This window comes from Caloenas nicobarica, chromosome 20 (assembly GCF_036013445.1).
Source record: "Caloenas nicobarica isolate bCalNic1 chromosome 20, bCalNic1.hap1, whole genome shotgun sequence".
In the NCBI taxonomy this organism is placed as follows: Eukaryota; Metazoa; Chordata; class Aves; order Columbiformes; family Columbidae; genus Caloenas; species Caloenas nicobarica.
Window position 1 is genome coordinate 7680279 of NC_088264.1, and position 19263 is coordinate 7699541.

General features: G+C 58.9%; 2 protein-coding genes across 2 annotated transcripts in view; both read left to right on the forward strand.

Moving 5' to 3' along the window:
- The first annotated feature begins 5935 nt into the window (after positions 1-5935).
- Positions 5936-9939, forward strand: CRIP1 (cysteine rich protein 1). The gene is made up of 5 exons (XM_065649102.1): positions 5936-6028; positions 8791-8885; positions 9004-9061; positions 9192-9239; positions 9594-9939. The coding sequence occupies exons 1-4, from the start codon at positions 5989-5991 to the stop codon at positions 9230-9232; spliced, it is 234 nt and encodes a 77-aa protein (XP_065505174.1). The 5' UTR covers positions 5936-5988; the 3' UTR covers positions 9233-9239; positions 9594-9939.
- A 6102-nt stretch (positions 9940-16041) lies between these two features.
- Positions 16042-19263, forward strand: part of TEDC1 (tubulin epsilon and delta complex 1) — a 71409-nt gene continuing 68187 nt past the window's right edge. Inside the window, exons 1-2 of the mRNA XM_065648914.1 lie at positions 16042-16306; positions 17939-18432. Coding sequence (XP_065504986.1) covers positions 16042-16306; positions 17939-18432 — 759 coding nt within the window. The remainder of the gene's footprint in view (positions 16307-17938; positions 18433-19263) is intronic.

A 19263-nucleotide genomic window follows, 5' to 3' on the forward strand; every position in this document is an offset into this window, starting at 1 on the left:
CAGGGAGGGACTTTGGTGGGGATAAGAGCAATGAGGGCAGCCCTGTGCTATAACATCTGAGGTAGTCCGTGTAGGGAAGGGAGGTGCAACCACCGCGGTGTGGAGGGGCTCCCGAAATGCAGGGAGCACGGCTGCGGCTGACAGCACAGCTCCGGCGTGACGGGGGCCGGAGCAGCACAGCTGGGCAGCCAAGCAAGATAAATTTAAAGCATTTTCTGGGAAGTCAACAAATAGGAGCCAAAAGGGATGAAGTGCTGCAAGATGTGATTTAAGAAGAGATATTAAAAGCAACCCAGTAAGCACAGCTTGCTTCTACGAGGGTCAAGAACTGGCTCCGATGCTCCCTGAAGTCAGTGGTGCGGCTCCATCGCCCAGCACCTCCCCGCTTGTTGCTGCCTGGGGGTGTCTGTGAGGAATTTCCCCCACAGGATGCAGGCTGGGCCCTGCAGCAGATTTTATATCACCAGCTGGTTTCCAGGTGGGGTGAGGAGCCAGGGAACCATCCTGGGGGCTCCTGGAGTGCCCTGGCACGGCTTGCTGGTTGGGCAATACCTGTGCTGGTGGGACAGAGGTGTGTGCTGCTAATGGGCATGCAAACCTGCGGCTCCTCCTCTTGCCCTCCTCTCTCTTGCTCTTTCCTGACCCTCTGTTTTGCTTGGGCAAGGTGGAGCGGAGCAGCTCCCCTCCCTGCGTCACCACCACAGCGTGACCACGCTGAGCAGTGTGCTGGCAGAGAGAGCAAACACCCCTGCACCCCTTTGCCTCACCCCCAGTGAAATTTTAACCAGGAATAAAAGGTGTTGTGTCAACAGCCTGGACCCAGCCCAGGGCAAACGGTGCTGCCAGGCAAGTGTCCCAGGGCAGGGCTGGGGAGGTGGCCCCTGGCACTGGTCCCCTGCCAGCATCCCCTGAGTGCTGCCCGCCCTCCCCACCAGCCCCCGGCAGGGATGCGCGTCTCCCTGGCAGGCAGAGGAGATGCCTCATGGGTGCTGGGTGGCTTCCCAAAGCAGCGGGCGTTACTTCCTCCACGATCCTGGCTGGATTCGATAGCCACAACAGAAACAGCTGGGGCTGTGCCAGGAAAATGCACCAAACCCTCCCCCGGCAGGATTTAGCCAGGAGGTTTCCTTGGGCTGCCGCTCATGGAAAGCTTGCAGAAAAGAGCAGATGGCAGTGGAGGCTTTGGCCAGACTGTACGTGGGGATACTGAGGGAACGGTGCCTGGATGAAATCGGAGGAGATTTTCCATGTAGCTGGGACTTGGAGAGGTGGGTGAGGGCAACCGCACCCTTCTGTCCCATGGCTGGAAATCCCAGACACATCCCCGGCGTGGCCATGCACAAGCAGCCCCATCCCCTCACCCTGTCCCCACCGTGTCCCCGTGCCGTGCGTCAGTGCCTCGCCAGCGCAAGCTGCCCTGGGGCTACTGTGTTTGTTATTGCTCACACAGCGTAATATTAACCACATGATAATCATTCACGCCCTGGCTCTTGAGGCTGAGAGCTGACCTGACGAGTGACTGTTGCCTTGCCCCGGCTGGAAATGTTTTTACCGTTTCTGTTAGAAACAGCCGTGTGATTGCCCGTGCCCACGGCGGGACGGACTCTGCACCGTGTCCGGGAGGGCAGCGAGCACAGATTTGGGCATGGCAGCGAGTGTGTTTCGCAGGATCGAACCATCTGGGGCTTTACAGCACCAGCGGCAGCGTGCTGGCGGGGGTGCTGGGATCACCTGCCACCACCCCCCCGGGGCCCTTCCCGAGCCCCTTCCCCCAGCCCCCCGCTCCCACGCTGCCTTTGCCACTGCCGTCCTGTTCCCAATTACTCCTGGCTGTTGGCTGCCTGTCAGCTTTATGAAGACGTACCCCAGAGTTTTTCCTTAGGGTGTAATTTGTCCTGACAGCCGCCTTCATGCTGTTGTTTTCCCGGTCGGCCGGTAATGGGATTAGCCATGTGCAAATCCGGAGGTGATGGAAGGCGAGTGGGTGGGGGGGGCGCCACCCCCCGCCATGGGGTACCCTGTGCCACTTGGCAGAGCCACGGCGCCGGCATCTCATGGGCCTTTTGATGGGATCATGTGTCTGGCAGCTCCCCCTGCCTCTGCTGGGCTTTTTTTTACGTCACCCTATAATTTTCTTGTCAAATTAGAATCCCGTGCTGAGAGGGGGTAGGGTGTATTTTGCAACAAATCATTTTGGCTGAGCGGGCTCTTGACTTGTGCAAGTGTGGGCTGAAATATGGCCAGGGAAGGCGATTTTGCAGCACTCGCCATTGTGCGAGCGCTGGGGAAACACCGGCCGTGCCCCCAGCCCTCCGCTGCCCCGTGCGCCCCCAGCCCAGCGCCCTGCTGCCACCCCGGGGCTTTGCTCAGTCACGTTTTCCGCAGGGACCCAGCTCGGGAGGATGTGAGGCTGGGGGAACGATTCCATGATATGTCCTAACCCTTGGAACAGGGTGCCACCAGCCCCTGGGTTGTCCCTTCAGCAATGCATCAGCTCCTCTCTGTGCAAGAGCACTTGGGGGTCCGTGAAGTGGGAAGCGTGGGAGCCCCTGCCTGCTCCAGCGAGGGGGGGCAGGAGGCGAGCTGGGAGCTGCCACCCTGGCAGATGTGCTGGTTCGCTATGCGGAAATAACTGTTTTTTCTTGCTGTGTTAGCAAAACAAACCCAAATCAGCTTATGTTACCCGCCCTGCCTGCAAAAATGCCCATGACTTTTCCAGTCATTACTCTGGTAATTACCGGGGACCAAGTTGCTCGAGGAGGTATTTGGGCAGGCAGCGCGTGCCCACAGCTCCGGCATGCCTGGGAGCTCTTGCCGTCCAACCCTGCCCAAAGAGCTCAGGAAACTCTCAGAAAACCCGTGGGGGCTGCAAGGACCTTGCACAAAATGTGGCGCAGATGGACCTGGGGAGCTGCTGCTGACTCTTGCTCAGGGGCTGGCAAGGGGACCCTGACCATAACAACGCCACCCAAACAAACAAACGGGACAGCCCAGGTTATTCTGAGGGTTGCTGCTATGCCATCAGGGAGGGCTGGCGCCTGATGCTCTGAGATGGAGCCTCACCCACAGATTCCTATCAGAGGGCACAGACAGCTGAGGCATGCTCTTCTCTAATGGTTAAATTAGCTGGAGCAAGGTCTCCAGATAAGATAACTCTGTGGTTTGCTGAGGAGGCTGTTCTCTGGTGGTGTTGGCTGGGTTGTTTCCCTGGCAGGCTACAAACCTGGCTTCGAAGCAGTGCTCAGATTGGGACCTGGCTTCGCTGAAGACACCACCCTTGCTCCTCTTCTGCTGCTCCTTGGAGACATCTCTGCCCAGCACCAGAGCTTGCCCGCTACCTGCCCTTGCCCATGCCCCTGGGCATGGCACCGTGGGCAGTGTCCTACTGAAGAGGGACGAGCTGGCTGCTGCTCACTGCTGCTCTGAAATGGCTCACAATGGTTGCAGCATGGCTTTGGCTCCTGGGGGGACCCTGAATAATAGAAGGAGGGGTGACCTCAAATGTTGGGCTGCCGCAGTGTTCCCAGCCACCTCCCCTGAGCACAGGTTGGCGGGGGCTCAGTTTATTGCCCTGCCGCAGCATGCTGATGGGTTTCACACAGCGGCATTAGGAGTGTTTATGGTCTCGCTCCCTGTAAAGCGAGTAAGAGGTCACATCCCGCAGGCTCCCGAGGTGCTGCTGTGCTCCGGGAACACCTGCAGCCCTTCTTGCTCCCTGCCAGGGCCCCTCTGATACACAGCTTTGCTGTGCTGCCCTGCTGCGGTGCGTGCCCACCGATCGACGGGATGTGCGCGGGGTTGCGGCGATGAGCAGGATGCATGCACAGCCCTGGCAAGGTGTAGAAACGGGCTGCTGACCCTCAGCATCCTTCTCCCTGGCACTGGCTCACTGTAATTCCTGTACAATTGCACCATGTGAGGACACCACGCTTGGGCTCACTCCTTCATGAAGCAGGCTGGGGTGGCCCGGGGTGGGTGCATGCCTGCAGCAGGGCTGACCGGGCCAAAACAGGGGCTGGGGGGGGCAGCTGCCAGGCATAAAGCCCCGTGTGGGCAGGGCTGGCAGAGAGCAGTGTGCGGCTCAGCGGTGCCTGCTTTGTGAGAGCTGCTGCCGTTTTTGTGCCCGCTCTGTTGTCTGAACAGTTTCCAGTAAGTGCACGGGGGGGGAACCGAGGGGCTGGGGTGGCTGGGCTTCGGGTCAGCCAGCGTGCAGTGCCACGCAGGGGCATGGGCTGCGCTGGCTGGGACAGGAGTGTTCCTGCTGCAGTAGGAGCCAGGCGGAGCGGTCCATGGGGACCAGCCACCGGGGCTAGACCAGTCAGAGGAGACCTGTGAGGGGCCAATTTTCAGCTGCCCGCCGGCACAAAATCTGCCTTAAAAGGGAGCGCAGCTGGAGATGGCTGTCCTAGCTGGGCAGCGGCCTCAAAGCAGCCTAGCAGCACATGCGAGGGGAAGCAGGGCTACCAGAGAGGAGAGAAGGCATGCCCTGTCCCCTGTATTTCATCAGGGTGCCAGCTGCACCCAGTATTGAGCAAGGAGGAGGTTCTGGCCAGGGCAATGCAGCTGGTGCTCAAAGGATGCTGCGGTTCAGTGCAGGAGGACATGGCATGGCTGAAATATGGTGCTTGCATATTTGTGGTGATTTGGGGTGGGAAGGATGGGGAGGATGCAGAGTGGAGGCAGCAGCCGTTGCAGGACACCTCCTTCCACCCGTGCTGTAAGACACTGTCTCAGCATGACTCACGCCTTAGTGGGGAGCAGGTTTCCCAGCGATGCCCCTGCCAGCGTGGGCTGCTGAGCCCAGCCGTGCCCTGGCAGCAGCATGCTAGAGGGGCTCCCCAGCCCGCGGTGGGGCTGCTGGCAAGTGGGGTGAGCGTGGGACCACAGGCAGCAGCGGAGAGCATCGGCAAGACGAGGGCTCCTGCTGGGAAGGGAGGCTGGAGCCAGGCTGCGTTATAAAGCATTTCCAGCTGAACCATGAACTTTGCCTCCAGGCACAGCTTGCCGCCTCTCCTCCTGCACCCACAGGTGGGCTCCAGTGTCAACAGTGCCCTGTTTGTGCAGGCAAGGGGTGCCCTGCATTTCGGGAGGCAGACACTAGGCGTCCTGGCGCTGGGTTTCACAAGCCCTCATGACCTTTGCAGCACAGCAACATGCCCTGGGGAGGATTGTTTCATACAAAACAGACCTTTGGATAGGGTTTTCATTTCCTTCACAGCCAAGCACAAAGGAACAGCAAGTCCTCCCTCCTAATAAAATGACAACAGTCAGTGATGCAGCTGTGCTGTCTCTCCACGGTGACTGGAGCCATGTCCCACACCCACACCATTCCCGAGGCCCTGCAAGAGGGGGGGTTACAGCCCTATAGCTCCCTCCTGCTCCATCTCGTACCCCAAACCTCCCCACGGGCAGGAGATGCTGCCCGAGGGTCAACATTTACACTCCCTTGGGCGAAACAGATTTGTACTTGGAGGTGGTGAGCCCTGGTGGTCAGTGCCCCATGAATCTTTATCTGGGAATGTGGTTAATTGACAAATGCCAATCACACCTCCAGCCCACTTGGAGCGGGGTTCTCAGCCACCCGCGCAGCACAAGTGTAGGCAGGGAGCCAGGGTGCATCGACTCGGGGTGCAGAGGGGGCTGGGCTGCAGACTGTGGGATGTGCAGGGGGTGTGGGGTGCAAGCGGTATAGGGGTGTAAAGGGTATAGGGTGCAAGGGGGCAACTGGTGTAGGGCTGCAGGATGCAAAGGGCATGGGAGTGCAAAGGGTGAAAGGGGTGCCGGGGGTGAGGAAGAGCAGGTGGAGGGATTGCAGGGGCCAAGGGGTGCAGAGCCCCTGCCGGGCTGTGCCCCGGGTGGGTGCCTCCAGCTGCGGGCGGGGCCGCACATCTGGGCGGGGCGGGGCGGGGCGGCCGGGCAGTGACTCCGGCGGGGCCGGCGCGGAGCATCCCAGACCGGTGCGAGCGGCGCCCGAGCCGAGCCGGGACCATGCCCAAGTGCCCCCGCTGCCAGAAGGAGGTCTACTTCGGTAAGGGCTTCCTGCTCCCCCCCCCGGACGCCCCCACTCTGCGGGGACCTCAGGACTGTCAGGCTGCTCATGCTGGGGTGCCCCGATGCTGCACCCCGCTGGCGTTTGGGTCCCTGAGACACCCTGATGCTTACAGGTCCCTGTGCACCCCAGCAATGCGAATTCATGGGGTGCCTCAAAGTTGTACACTCCTGTGCTGTGGGTCCCCAGGGTTGCTAGGGTGGGTGACCCTGTGAATGCACCCAAGGAGGTGCCTCGCTGCAGGGTGTGGGCTGCAGCGGGTACCCCACCCTACAGCCGGGACCATGGCACGGCGAGGGAGCTCAGCCCTGTGCCAATTTGGAGCCCAAAGGCCCCGCTGGTGCAGCCCGCTGCACCCACACTCATGTTCCTGGGTGAGTGTATTGCCCACATGTTGTCCTGTGTGGTTTAGCAAAGCGAGATAGCAACCCTTGGGTGTTATTTTTAAGCCACCGTTGCAGGCTAGCCACAAGCCTTGTCTGGCTGCTGTCTGCTGCTGGGCTTCAGGCAGGTGTCCTTACCCCAAACCAGGACCCTGGAGTTCCAGGTTCTTGCTCCTTCTGGTGCCGTGGTCCTGCTGTCCTGCCCATAGATATTTGGCGGTGTTTGAGCCTCTTGCCCTGCTGGTAGTGGCTGTCAGACATCCCCACTTTCCTGGTTTAGCTGGGGGTTTGCTGTAGCAGCTTATACTCACTCCTTACTTTTAAATTCACTAGAGCTGAGGGATCTGGGACCTGAGTGCCAACACTGACTTCTGCTCTCTCTCCCTTATTTCTGCTCTGCTTGTGTGTGTGCCCCAACTTCTACCTGTGCTTTGCCAAGGAATTTGGAGGCTCAAACACGGGGGCTGGTCTCTCTGTGAAACAACCATGCCTGTTAGTGATGCCCACCCTGGGGAGACGTGCTGGGGCTGGCGTGGGGGCTGCCTGGAGGGGTGCGGCGGCCATGGCTCCCTCGCTTGGGGGACATCGCTTTGCCTAAACTTGAACTCAGCACTTGAAGCAAGGCTTTGAGGTGGGGTTTTGGCACAATATGGTTTGGGGCTCTTGTGACTGAGGGTTCTGGGGCACCTCTTTTACCCATGTCTTGATACAAGGAGCTACCAAGGTGCTGGTGTCAGTAATTGCCTTCCCCTGTGGATCTGCTTCGACCCCAGTGAGGGTGAGCTGGGTTTGCTGTGCCTGCAGGTGAGGCCATGGAGGTGGTGCGATGGTGTTGTTTGACCAAGGAGGAGTTTGGCCCTGAGCTTATCAGGCTGCTCTTAGAAAACTGTCTCTGTTGATGCCAAGGAAGGTTCAAAAGCTGCTGGAGGATCAAGCTTGCTTTGTGATTTGTGTCCCTGGAGATAAGGAGTACTGGTGGTGGAGGCAGAGCAAGCCCAGCTCCAGCACACCCCAGGGTTCTCAGAGCTTAGCAGTCCTGCTCAGGTGTGCCTTGGGCTGCTTTTGGCCAAATCATGTCTGTAGAGAGCAGGGGTGAGGAGGAGATAATGCCAAGAGACTGGGGATGGGGTCTACAGGGCTGCCACCAGATTTCCAGGGCAATCTCAGCTGCATGGCCGAAAGCTGGGGGGTCCTGCTGCAGCAAGCCTTGGCAGAGCTCCTGCCCGAGTGTTGGTGCAAATGATTGTGCAAGAGGTGGGGAGGCTGAGCTCCTTCCAGAGCCCCCATGATGGGAGTACCCCGCCATGGGCCAGGCATGGACTCCTGGGGCCCCTGAGGGGGAGGACACTGGCTCCTGCTGGGCTGTGGGCACAGGAGGCTCTTTGTGCCGCTGGTGGATGGCAGCAGGGCTGCCTCGTGACATTTGAGCACTGCCCGCACTCCCACCTCTGCAGCCGCCGGCTTGGCTCCTTGCGTAAGCTGTTGTGAGCATATTTGGTCTCCAAAGAAGAGGTGCTTCAAGCTGCTGAGGGTCCCCCGGGGCACAGGCTGCCAGCAGTGGCTCGGTCCCATTGCTTGACCTCCTTTTGCAGGCATGGGGAGAATGCTTGGACCTGGCTCTGATGGAGTTCCTGTGGAAAGCTCTGCTTTATCACTTAATAAGTCCCCAGGAGCGCATCTGCTAATATGTGGAGCATACGTATCTGCAGAAAATACCCTCCTCTCCTGCTGTGCTGCAATTAAAAGCCACTTTGTGTTCCCTGCTCTCTCCGTAAACACATCCTGGCTCCGGCAAACAGCACGTTGTCCCCCCGCCGCTGCCTGCGCCCCAGCCAAGCTCCAGCCCCGCTCGGGCTTGCCGTGGTGCATGCAGCATCAGAGTGGTGGGCAGAGTGCTGGTGGCTGGAGGGGACTGGTTTGTGCTAGTAGGGCACAGTGGTGGCTTTGCCTCCCCGGCCCCTGCAAGCATCCCCCATTCACTCCTGCCAACTCTAGTGATCGCTTGGGCTCCAGCTGGCTGGGAAGAAATTCATCCCCTTGCAGGCTGATGTTAGAAGGGGGGAGGTCCCAAAATCTTTGGAAGACAGATAGAAGTCAGTCCGTCTGCAAGGATGCAGCGATGTTCACCCTGGGCACGGCACTGCTGTTTCAGATCTGGGTGTCTGGATGTGTTCAGCAAAGTGTGTGCACAGTGAGCACTTGGATTTGAAACATGGTGCTCTCTGTCCTGGACAAATAGACTTGAGAAAATGCCCCAAAACATCCTCCCTAGGGCTGGTGGCAAGGAGATCAACCTGCTGAAACTGACTTGTTGCACCTGTTCAGTGCCTGAACTAACCCGTCTCCTTTCCACGGCAGCCGAGAAGGTGACTTCTCTGGGGAAGGACTGGCACCGGCCCTGCTTGAGATGCGAGAAGTGTAACAAGACCCTGACGTCTGGAGGCCATGCAGAGGTGAGGTTTGCTGCCCAGGAGGTCCCTGTCCCCTGCAGCCAGCGACTGCAGGAGGGGTGGGATGGGCAGGGATGGGGCTGGAGGGCAGTCAGGGCTGATGCTTTCTCTTTCCCTGCAGCACGATGGCAAACCGTACTGCAACCACCCCTGCTATGCCGCTTTGTTCGGGCCCAAAGGTAGGGTCACTGTGGCCAGGGCTGTGGGAGGGAGGAGAAAGCGGCTCAGGGCTCCCGTTTCTCGGTGCTGTGCATCCCTCAGTGCGTTCACCGCCCCGCAGCAATGCTGACCCCGCTCTGTCTCTTCCAGGATTCGGCCGGGGGGGAGCTGAGAGCCACACGTTCAAGTAAACCTCAGGTTGGTGCCTTCCCTCGGTGTTCCCCTCCTGCCTCCATCTGGCCAGGCTGGCTGGGACTGTCCCTCCTCAAGCAAGCGGGGAAGGCAGGCGAGCCGCGGCATCTCCCGGGGCTGGCCGTGACTCCCAGCCCTCGCACCGGTGCTCGGGAGCAACCTGCTGGTGCCAGCTCCTCCTCTCCACCAGCCCCCAGTGACCGTCAGCACCCCCTTAGCTCCAGCAGCAGACACAAAAGCCTTTCGCTTTGTGGCCTGTCAGCAAAGACGGGGTCTGTCCCGGAGCACCGCTGTCCCTGGGACATCTCTGCTCCCAGCCCAGCCTGATTTCATCCATCCCTCTCTTCCATCCCTCTCCAGGTCTGACGGTTCCCAGTACAGCCTGAAGACAGCACCAACGCACGGCAACAGACATGCATTTTTGTTTTTAATTCACTCTGTACTAGACTAGCACGTTCAAATCAATAAGTAACCAAGGCTGAGGCTGGTGTGGAGAGGGGCTCTGCTCCAGATGGAGCGCTGCCGGGGTGGGGGCGTTGGGACGCCCTGCCGGATAGGAAATTTGGCCAGTATCGCTGGAGGCCGCCTGGAGAAAAGACCACACCCTTCCAGCCAAAACCCAGCCCTGCTTTTGGCACCCGGTTCTTGTGGCTGGGCCCACAGTTGTATTCTCAGTCTTTAATAAACCCAGCCTGAGAGAAGCTTCGCCCATGTAGCGGCTGTGTGCTCTGTAAGAGGGGTGCTGTGGGACTTGTTCATGAAGTCCACTTGCTTAAGGACCCCAGATGGCCTCAGGATCGAGCCACACACCGTGTGATGGCTCCATGTGCTTCTGCTCTTGCTGTGCACAGGTCCTGCCCGTGGCTGCCCAGCCCAGGGGCTGCCCGAGCCATGCGGGGCAGCAGCAGCCCCGGGGCGCTGCAGGCACCAGGGCTGGGTGACCCCCACGGGAAAGGGGTGGTGGGTGTTGTGCTGCTGCCTACCTGGGGACTTGGTCTTCCTGGGCTCAGGGGGAAGGTCCTACCTCACCCACAGCCTCACTGGGTCTGTGTCATGGCGTTTGCAGAAGCCGAGAGCACGGTGGCTCTCGCCATGAGCCACCTCTTGTTGCCTGCAGCTGTGACGGGATTAAAGCAGAGGCATGCAGTGCTGCTGGACGTGGGTTTGAGACTGCTGACCCACAGCCTCTCCAGCACCAAACAGCCTCCTGGCCGTGTCTCAGCCCCTGGCAGTGCCTGCTGGAAAGCCATAACCATGGGCAGCACTGAGGTCTTTGCTCCTGGATCTGAGATGGCGCTTTGCAGCCCTCAGCTGGGACAGGGAGGTGTCACATCAGGAAAACCTGGTGTTTGCTGCTTTCGCTCTGAGCAGCCGTATGAAAAGGCCAAATAAGGTGGAGGTTACGGGCGAGGAAGAGCCAGCCTCCCGCAGTACGGAAAGCAAATGTGCAGTATTACAAAGCAAGAGCTGGCTCACAGGTGCTCTGCTCTTTCGTGTTTCAGCCTCTTTGTCCCACTGGAAGAACAGCACTGACAGATGCAGAAGATGTTGACTTGTAGGATGTTTCTAAAATGGTTTCCTAATCATATCTTTCCCTAACCTGAAGCACCTCATTTACATATTCAGATACACTTCACAACGCTCTTGGATATTTTTGTCTGTGGTTTCTGCGTGCGTTTCCTTAGAGACTGCTCCACGTCTTACTGTCACACAAGCCTTCTTGGGGCTTGGCCAAAACCCTCAGGGGTCAGGTACATGACTAATGTCAAAATCTTTGGTGCCAAAAGCAGCTTGACCTGATAAGCATCTTAAAACTTCCCACACGCTTGATGCCAAAAGGCTCTGCACCCACTAAGCACACTTCAGTGGGACAAACTCGACCAGGCGGCGCTGCCTCGCCACCCACCCGGTTAACACAACAAATGTGGTGTCTGCGTCAAAGGCAAACCCTGGCTATTGCTGTTTGGCCACCACCACACTTCACAGCCAGCCAGGTGTAGTAGGGCCCCTTGCCCTCCCGCTCCCCCCGCTGCCCTTGCCAGCAGCCTCCCAGGGACGCCAGCACCCGCGGCTTGGTCCTGCTCCGCACCGTGGCTGGCACCCAGCCGGCGCCTGGGGCACTGGGACACGGCTTTCCTCTGTAAACCTGGGTTCAAAGCAAACTAGTGATAAATCTCAGCAGCCTTGAGCATGCCAGTGAGATAGGGTTTACCCTCAGCATTAAAAATAATGGCAAACACAAGCCTTGTCATCCTCTGGGCTTGCATAAGTGTGTCCAGCTGGGAAAGGGACCTGTGAATCGGGGTCCTGGTCTTTCCCAGCAGGGCTTGGCACCCAAACTTTTCAGGAGCTGCTGATTCTAGATGCAAGGGGCCAGGCTAGAAGGGATGAGCAAGGAACCAGTAAGAGATATGGAAAAGCAAGTGCTGCTTGGGGAGAGGTGGGGGTGACCCAGCCCTTCAGCTGAAAGCCCTTTTTGCGGGTGGCGGCCGCAGCTGGGGCAGGAGGCAGTGTGTTGCTGTTTGCAGTGTGCTGCCCGTGGCTGCCGTTTGCTTCCATCCCTGTCACAGATTTGCAGAGTACAGTGGTGGATGCAGATGGCTGTGCCTGCCCTGGGTGCAGGGAGGGATGTAGAAACTGTGCAAGGTCTGTGCAATTCCCAGTGCAAAAAGCTCCTTCAGGCTGTTCTGTTTCTCTGCCCACCCTACAACAGGCACTCTCACGGAGACGGCGTTGAGCCCCGGGACTTGCTGTCAGGATCCTCCCCTCCAAGTTCTGTGCTTGTACAAGTCACGCTCCCTGCCTGCTGCAGCCTTGATGCCGTGAGGTTGGGCAGTTCAGGAGTGGGTCACATCCGCAAGGAGCCTTAGTCAAAGAAAATACATGATAAACTGATTGTTTAAAACTTGCTTCAGTCTTTGGAGAGGAAGCAGAAACAGCTGTATTGCATTTGGATAGGAAATCTGCGCCTGAGCCCAGCGCTCTCCTCCGATGCACAGCGCGGCTCGGCAGTGAGGAGGTGGGCTGTCAGCAGACACCATCTTTTCTCCATTGAACAGTAAATCTGTGTGGCTTGGAGCATGAGCCACGCAGACAGGCAGCAGCGTGGCTTCCAGCACCGCTCACCTGCGGTGCTCTTGGTCCTGAGCCCCCTGGGAGCTGGGGACAGGCAGGGACCATCCCTTCCCTCGCAGTGCGGCAACGCCCCGGCTGTGCCGCTCCTGCAACAGGGGTAATGGTGAAAGCAGGATGCTCAGGGCAAATCCCGGCTTTGTGGGGGGAGCAGCTAAGGGATGCTGGCTCGGTGTGCCCTACCAGCTGCTCCCACCGCTCGAGGCAGAGCGCAGACCCTGGGGAGGTGGCTGGCACCCCCCATGTCCCGCCTGGTCACCAGCCAGCAGCCACGGGGATGTCGCTGCCATCACAGGTGGGGTCAGGGCACAGCCCCAGCCCCCAGGTGCCCATCTGGGACAGCAGAAGATGTCGGGTGATCTCCAGCCTGCTGATGCCCAGCCTGAAGGTGCCCTGCTTTGGTGACCCAAAACCACCGTTGCTGACCCTGGAGGAAGAGGCTGTGCTTCCTCTGCCATTATTCCGGAAGCTTGGTCTGAGATCAGTGAAGTTTGTGGCTTGCTGAGCCTTGGTTGCTATAAACATTTAATTGCTGTGACAAAAAAAACAAACATCACCCGTTTCTCTGAGGGCTGGGTGCGGGTGAGCCCCAACGCCCTGGATAGGGAAGCAGAAGAGGTTTTGGCAAAGGACAGGAAACAGGATAGATTCAGAAACGAAACTGTTGCTGTTCCCCACCCTGGCTCTGCGGCTTTCTGTACAGAAGAACAAAGGAGAGAGGGACAGAAAGGGGTCCTTCAGCTGATCTGTAAGAGGTGGGGGTGTTGCTTCAGCCCCTGGTGGAGGCAAAACGCAGGCAGGAGGGGTGGGTGTGGGTTGCCTGGCCCTGCATCTTCCTCCCAGCACAGATGGGACAGACATTAATCCGAAGCAGGGGACAGATGTGTCCCTGAGCCCACAGCTGGCGAGGGGGACGGCTTAGGCTGGAAGCCTCACAGCAGAGTTCTGCCCTCAGCATCGCTCCGCAGGGCTGTCCTTAGCGAAAGCAGCAGCCGCAGCGTGGGGACAGGGCCATGTCCTGCCAGCGTGGCCGTGGCAGCCAGCTGCAGCTCACATCTGGAGCTGGAGAGGGGTCAGGTTCAATGCTGCTTTGCTGACAGGCCGGCAGGGCCACTGACCCTCCCCAGCCGGCTCTGACGAGGCACTGATGTGGCACCTCTGGTGCGGTGATTTTGTGTCTCAACACTGCTTCAGATATTTTTAAGGCTGATTTGTGTTAAGCTCAAAGCGCTCGGCTGTCTTTTAGGTCAAGAAAATGTTTGCACATCTTCAAACACCTCAGAAACCTGTCTTTTTATCTGGGCAATGGCAAGAGGGATTGTGCAGCTGTTGTTGGGCAGCAGGAGCTCTGCAAGATCATGCATCGAGCTGGGACTTCCCAGCCCAGCTCTGCAACCGCTGCGGGTTGGGGAACCCCCGTCCCACCAGCGGAAACAGCTTTGCAGAGGTGGCAAAGAGGGAGTCAAGCCTCATTCCTGGTGGGGAACAACATCCCCAACAAATACTGCGGCAGCTGAAGATGCTGCAGGCAGAGTGGCTCTGAGTAAGGGAGAGGGTCAGGGGTGTAACGAGAAGCAGCTGAGACCATGAATCATGGTACTGGAGACTGAGGTCTAATCAGTGATCAAGGAGAGGAGGGGATGGGCTGTTCCACCATCACCTTGTTCCCAGCGCTGACGATCCAATGTTGGAGAGGAGTGGGGCGTGAAGAGACTTGGGGATCTTTGCCAGGTCCTGGGTGGCTTTCCCCAGCAAGGAGACTGAGCAGAAAAGTTGGCATCCAGTGCTAGAGCTGCATTTTGCTTTTACTCCACCTGTGTTTTTTCCAGGAAACAGGGAGAGTTTCCAAGGGGGAAGGTACAAGATCTTCCCACTGAAGTCTCTGTGTTCAGTGAGTCTTGGGTTAAAGGCTCAGGGATGAAGAGGGCAGAGGGAGTTTCCCTCAGTGCAGAGGAATGTCAACTTGGCTGTGTAAGTAAAGACGAAAGGGTGAAACTCCTGAGAACAGAGAATTGCAAGATCTCAGATCTTTTTTTCTAATCCTTCCCAAGTCAGTTACCATGCTGAAAGTGCAGACCGTGCATCAGAGGACCTGAAACGCCAACGCCTACAGTAAGCATCCAACTGCTGGGAGCTGACCTTGAACTTCGGAGCTACAGCCCACACACAGGCCTGCTGCAGGCCGTGTCGAGGAAAACCTGCACTAGAGTATTCGTGTAACCATTATGGTCCTTCTCCAGGACCTCATGATCTGTAAGCGTTGTGTGATGCAACCTGGCGTATTAAATGTGTGCTGGCCATCCCAGCAACGTCAGCACCCCTGGCACCCACTGGTGAGGATGGTGTCAGGAGGCAGCTCATTGCTCTCTGGCAAGGAGATGCTCCTTCCTGCCATCATGATGTTCGCCCTGTTGCCAGGGTGTGACTTTTCCCGCTTTGATTAACCCGGTGTCGCGGGGAGGGGAGAGAGTGCATGCATAACAGGGCCGGGAGGGTGTTGGGAAGGAGCTGGGAACCTTTGCAATAGGAAACCGTGCAGCCTGACTGATCTGCTCGGGGTGTGAAATGCTACGGCCACCCAAAGCCTCCCTTGCATGGGCAAGGAGAGCAGCGGGTCTCTGCTCCGATGGCTGCTCAGCTGCTGCTCGTGTGAGGAGAGAGGAGAGGAGCTCCAGCTGCCCGGCGCTGGCGGCGGCGCGTGGGAAGCACCGATGCACAGCCCGGGCGCCTGGCTGGGAGGCGGGCTGGCTCCTGCCTGCGCCTTCATGGGGATAAAAGCATTAAAAAAATAATAAAAATAAAAGACCAAAGGGGATGTTTTCCCAGGAGGAGAGCTCACGTCTTCCCCTCGGCAGGGCTGGGCCGAGGTGACATCAGGAAGCCGTGCTGCTGCCGGGGCGAGCAGAGGTGGCCGTTATCGCATACAATCTGTGTGAGGCAATGGGACGCGGCTGTCATTGCTGGCAACGGCCGCAAACAGCGGGGCTGTCTGTGCGGTGGGTTGCCATGGAGCGGGTGCAAACAGGCGCCCTCGGCCCCGGCTGAGTCACCCGGGGAGGAAATCACCCCGGCCGACATATCCTGAGAAAAACGGCCGGCTGCACAGCGTCACGTGAACCCGGGGAACCAAGACAGGGCGAAGCCTGGTGGCCTGTCCCCAGGAGCATCACTGGCCGCTCAGAGCCCAGCTGGAGCTTCCCTTCCCATGGTGGTCCCCACGGCTGCTCCCACTGCATTATCAACCCACAGCTCGGCTCCTCTCAAAAATGCCTGAGTGCCGGCACAGAGCTGTGGGCTGAGAGGAACAGCCAGGCAGGTCAAGCTGAGCTTTTGGAGGCTTCCACTGGTCTCCTGGGACCTCACACATACACACGGTGACATCAGAATGGTGTGCTGACGTCAGACAATCATTGCTCGTTTGCATCTGTCAGTGGGTTTGGAACTGGGGAGGTGAGGGTGGCCGGGATGCAGCAGGGCAGGGGCCCTGCCACCCCTGCTGGGACAGCACGCCGGGTCCGTCACACCGTCACCTCCTTTGTCTGTGCACAGCACAAGGCCCAGCAGCAGGAAACCATCGCCTTCCCTTCGGCTTCTCCCACCCTGGGAAAATCACCCAGACAGCCAGCAGAGCAGATAAGTGGGGTCTCGTGTGCCAGGACAGGGGCCCTGTTGCACCATGACGTGCTGCCTGGCGTCCGACTTGCCCGTGGCCGGGCGCCAGCCCTCCACAGCGCCAGGCGGCTCGTGTCAGCCGCACCCGCGGGCTGCGCGCTGGGGCGTCGGGGACCAGGGGCCGCTGGCCAGGAGGGCAGCCAGCCTGGCTCCGGGACGCCGTGGGGCTGGTCTGGCTGGCGGGATGGAGAGGCGGCTGGCGGGCTTCTGGTGTGCTGGGGTGGTTTGCGTTCCAGCTGCTGCCCCTGTGCTGGAGGATGATGCTCGCTGTACGGGGGTTGGCGTGTTGGCTGGGGGATAGGAGGCCAGAGAGGGAGGCGATGGGCAGGACCACCTGCTGGTGCGTGCACCGGGTGCTGCAGGAGAGCCCTTGTCTCAGCAGCTGCCCTGGGGAGAAAAGGCCTAGACAGAGGAATGTGTGTGGGGACAGGGGTGTCTCTGAGCAGGGTTTATGGAGTGGTCACGAAAACACAGGAAATTGGCTCCAGCTGAAGGTCCTCCTGCCCGGAGACTGCAGCAGGGACCGGAAAATAGACAAGCGATGTGTCATGGAGGGACCAGACAGCACCCGATAGCAGCAAGGTATGGAACGTCGAGAAGGATGCCAAAGACAGCAGAGGATTATCCAGGTCCGATAAGGCTTTGGGCAATGAAAAAGGACTTTATGGGCCATTGGGAACCAAAGGCAAGGAACTGTGTGGAGGTGCCAAACCTGTTAGGAAGGAGAGCGAAGAAGTGGATGGAGATTGCTGAGCTGGAGCTGGACAAGGGATAAGGAAAATGCTTTCCAGGCCATTAGGAAAGAAGGAGGATGTGAGACAACAGCTGCTAGAGGAGATATTTTAAAAATCCTTAAGCCTGGATAACTCACACCCAGGGGTCCTTTCAGGGCTGGCTGGAGCAGGAGCCAGGATCCGTGGGACTGGGAGAGCATTGTGCGAGATCCATAGAACACCAATGCAGCGTTCGGCTCGGGGTGGGAGGCAGCAGAGGCAGCAACCAGAGGGAAAGGGGGCAAACACAGTTCACGCTAGCGAGCGGGCTTTGCTGAAAGTCTCATTGGACCAACATTATTTCTCTCCTCATTGCGAGCAGCCATTTGGCTGTAAGAGGCCATTCTGTCGCTGGAAGGAATTTCACATGTTGTTTCATGGTGTTCAGATGCTAGAAATAAAAGGGAAAAGCATAATGCTAGATCCATAGATAGCACATTAAATGGGTTATGATCTGGTTAGTTGGCCAGTAAGCCATCAGTGGAGGTTTTGAGCATAGGCAGAGGCATCCCTGGTTCAGGAGGATCCCCGCTGTGCTGGCGGAGGGGACCAGTCTCCCTGGTGTCCACTGGTCGTTGTCCCTCTGTGCTGCCCGCAGTGGGAATATGTCTCAAGGCCAGGTTTCGGCCATGCAAACCCCAGCCAAGAGGTGGACTTTTTCTCTCAGTGACTCAAGCTGTCTCCCAAATGGCAGAACTGTTTCTCCCCTCTTGCCTCCCCAAGGATTAATCCCTGGGATTGCTTCAATTAAGATCTTATGCGCCTGGAGACCCGAGCTGCCTCCATCACACACTGCTGAACAGAGGGGAAGGCAGGAAGCAGGATTGGAGCTGATCCCGTGCTGCCAAACCCCTGCGCTCTCCCATCACCCGAGAAACGATTTCTTGTCCTGACAGCAGCAGAGCCGTATTTGTAGAAAAGCCAAAATGGGGTTTATGATGATTCTTTCAGGCAGGGAGGGTGGGGGAAGGCTCGCTGAAGGTTTTTGGCTGGGTGGGAGATGTGGCTGTGGCTCAGGGTGAGCCTGCCTTGCCTCGCGTGGGCAGCGAGAGGTGACGTGCACGCGTGCTGTGCCCTGCGCTGCGGGGCACTGCCCCGGGCGGGCAAGGAGCGGGTGCCCCGCCTTAGGGCGGGACCGCGGGCACGAGAAATCACGGGGGGATCAGTCGGCCGTGAGAAGGCAGAGAGAAAGCCCCGGGGCAGTGTCACGGCTCGGGGCGGTGTCACGGCTCGGGGCGGTGTCACAGCTCCGGTTGGTGTCACGGCTCCGGTTGGTGTCACAGCTCCGGGCGGTGTCACACGCGTGTCGCCCCCACGCGGCGCAGGAGCCGCCGCTGCAGTGCTTCCTCCCAGTGGCCAGGGGGCGCTGCAGCGGCCGGGCTCAGCGGAAGCGTGGGGCCGCGCCGCCGCTCTGCGCATGCGCCCGCTGCGCGCCGGCAGAGGCGGGAAGCGGCGGGAAGCGGCGGAGCGCTATGCGGCGGCAGCCCCGGGAGCAGCAGCCGCAGCCGCAGCCGGGCCGGGCGCTGCCGGCCGCCGTCGGAGCGCTGTGCCGGGCCCTGCCGCCCCGTGCCCGGCCCGCCCCCGACACCCTCCGCCGCGCCAGGTTCGACCGGCCGCAGGCGGTGAGCGCGGGCCGCCCCGGGACACCCTTTGCCGGCGGCCCCCGCTGTTCCTCCGCAGCCCCGGGGGCACGGGGACGGGACAGCCGGTCGGGGGACGCCTCTGTGGGCCGGCAGGGATCTCTGTGGGGGGACACTGTGACAGGGACAGCGGCGTGGGGCCGGGTGGGGGTTCTGCGTGGGCCCCGCGCTCTGGACTCAGCACACTCGCTGCTCTTGGAAGCGATTTGTCTTATCGTGGTTTTAACTGGAAACTCCATACATCATTGGACACCTCTGTAGTGTCACCTGAGGTTTGCTGCCCTGTACACCAGCCCGGGGCTTTACAGGGTGGTGCTTGTGAGGCTTCCAGCTCACGCACAGGGCGCTCCACTTGCTCAGTTATTTTAAGCATTTTATGAATGCTGACTGAAATTCCAGCTGTAAGAATCAGTGTTTCAGTTTGTCAGCGCGGCCAAGAAGTGATATCCAGATCCAACCCATTGCGTGCTGCCTCTTGTTTGTCAAGTTTTTGATACTTCAGGTGCTTGTTGGTCTACAGGCAAGTTGTGCCATATGTGGTTCTATCACAGCGGATGTTTTGGAAGCCACGCTCCTGTGTGTGTGTGTGTTCCTCAAAGAAAAAGTGCTGAGTTTTGCAGTACAGCCAGCATTATTGGCCCTTGTCTTTCTGAGCACACCTTGCTGTAGGTGGCATTCATAAGGCAGCTGATATGTGAACCTGCCTGATTTGACAGTGTCGGCAGGACGCAGGTTTGCTCTTGCATGGAACAGCTGATGCTCAGGTATGGGTCTAATTGGCTAATTAACACTAATTACATGGCAGATATTTTT

Coding starts and splice junctions, on each gene's coding strand:
- CRIP1 (XM_065649102.1), top strand. CDS start 5,989: ATGCCCAAGTGCCCCCGCTGCCAGAAGGAGGTCTACTTCG. Junction 8,886..9,003: donor CGTCTGGAGGCCATGCAGAG/GTGAGGTTTGCT, acceptor CTTTCCCTGCAG/CACGATGGCAAACCGTACTG. Junction 9,062..9,191: donor CGCTTTGTTCGGGCCCAAAG/GTAGGGTCACTG, acceptor TGTCTCTTCCAG/GATTCGGCCGGGGGGGAGCT.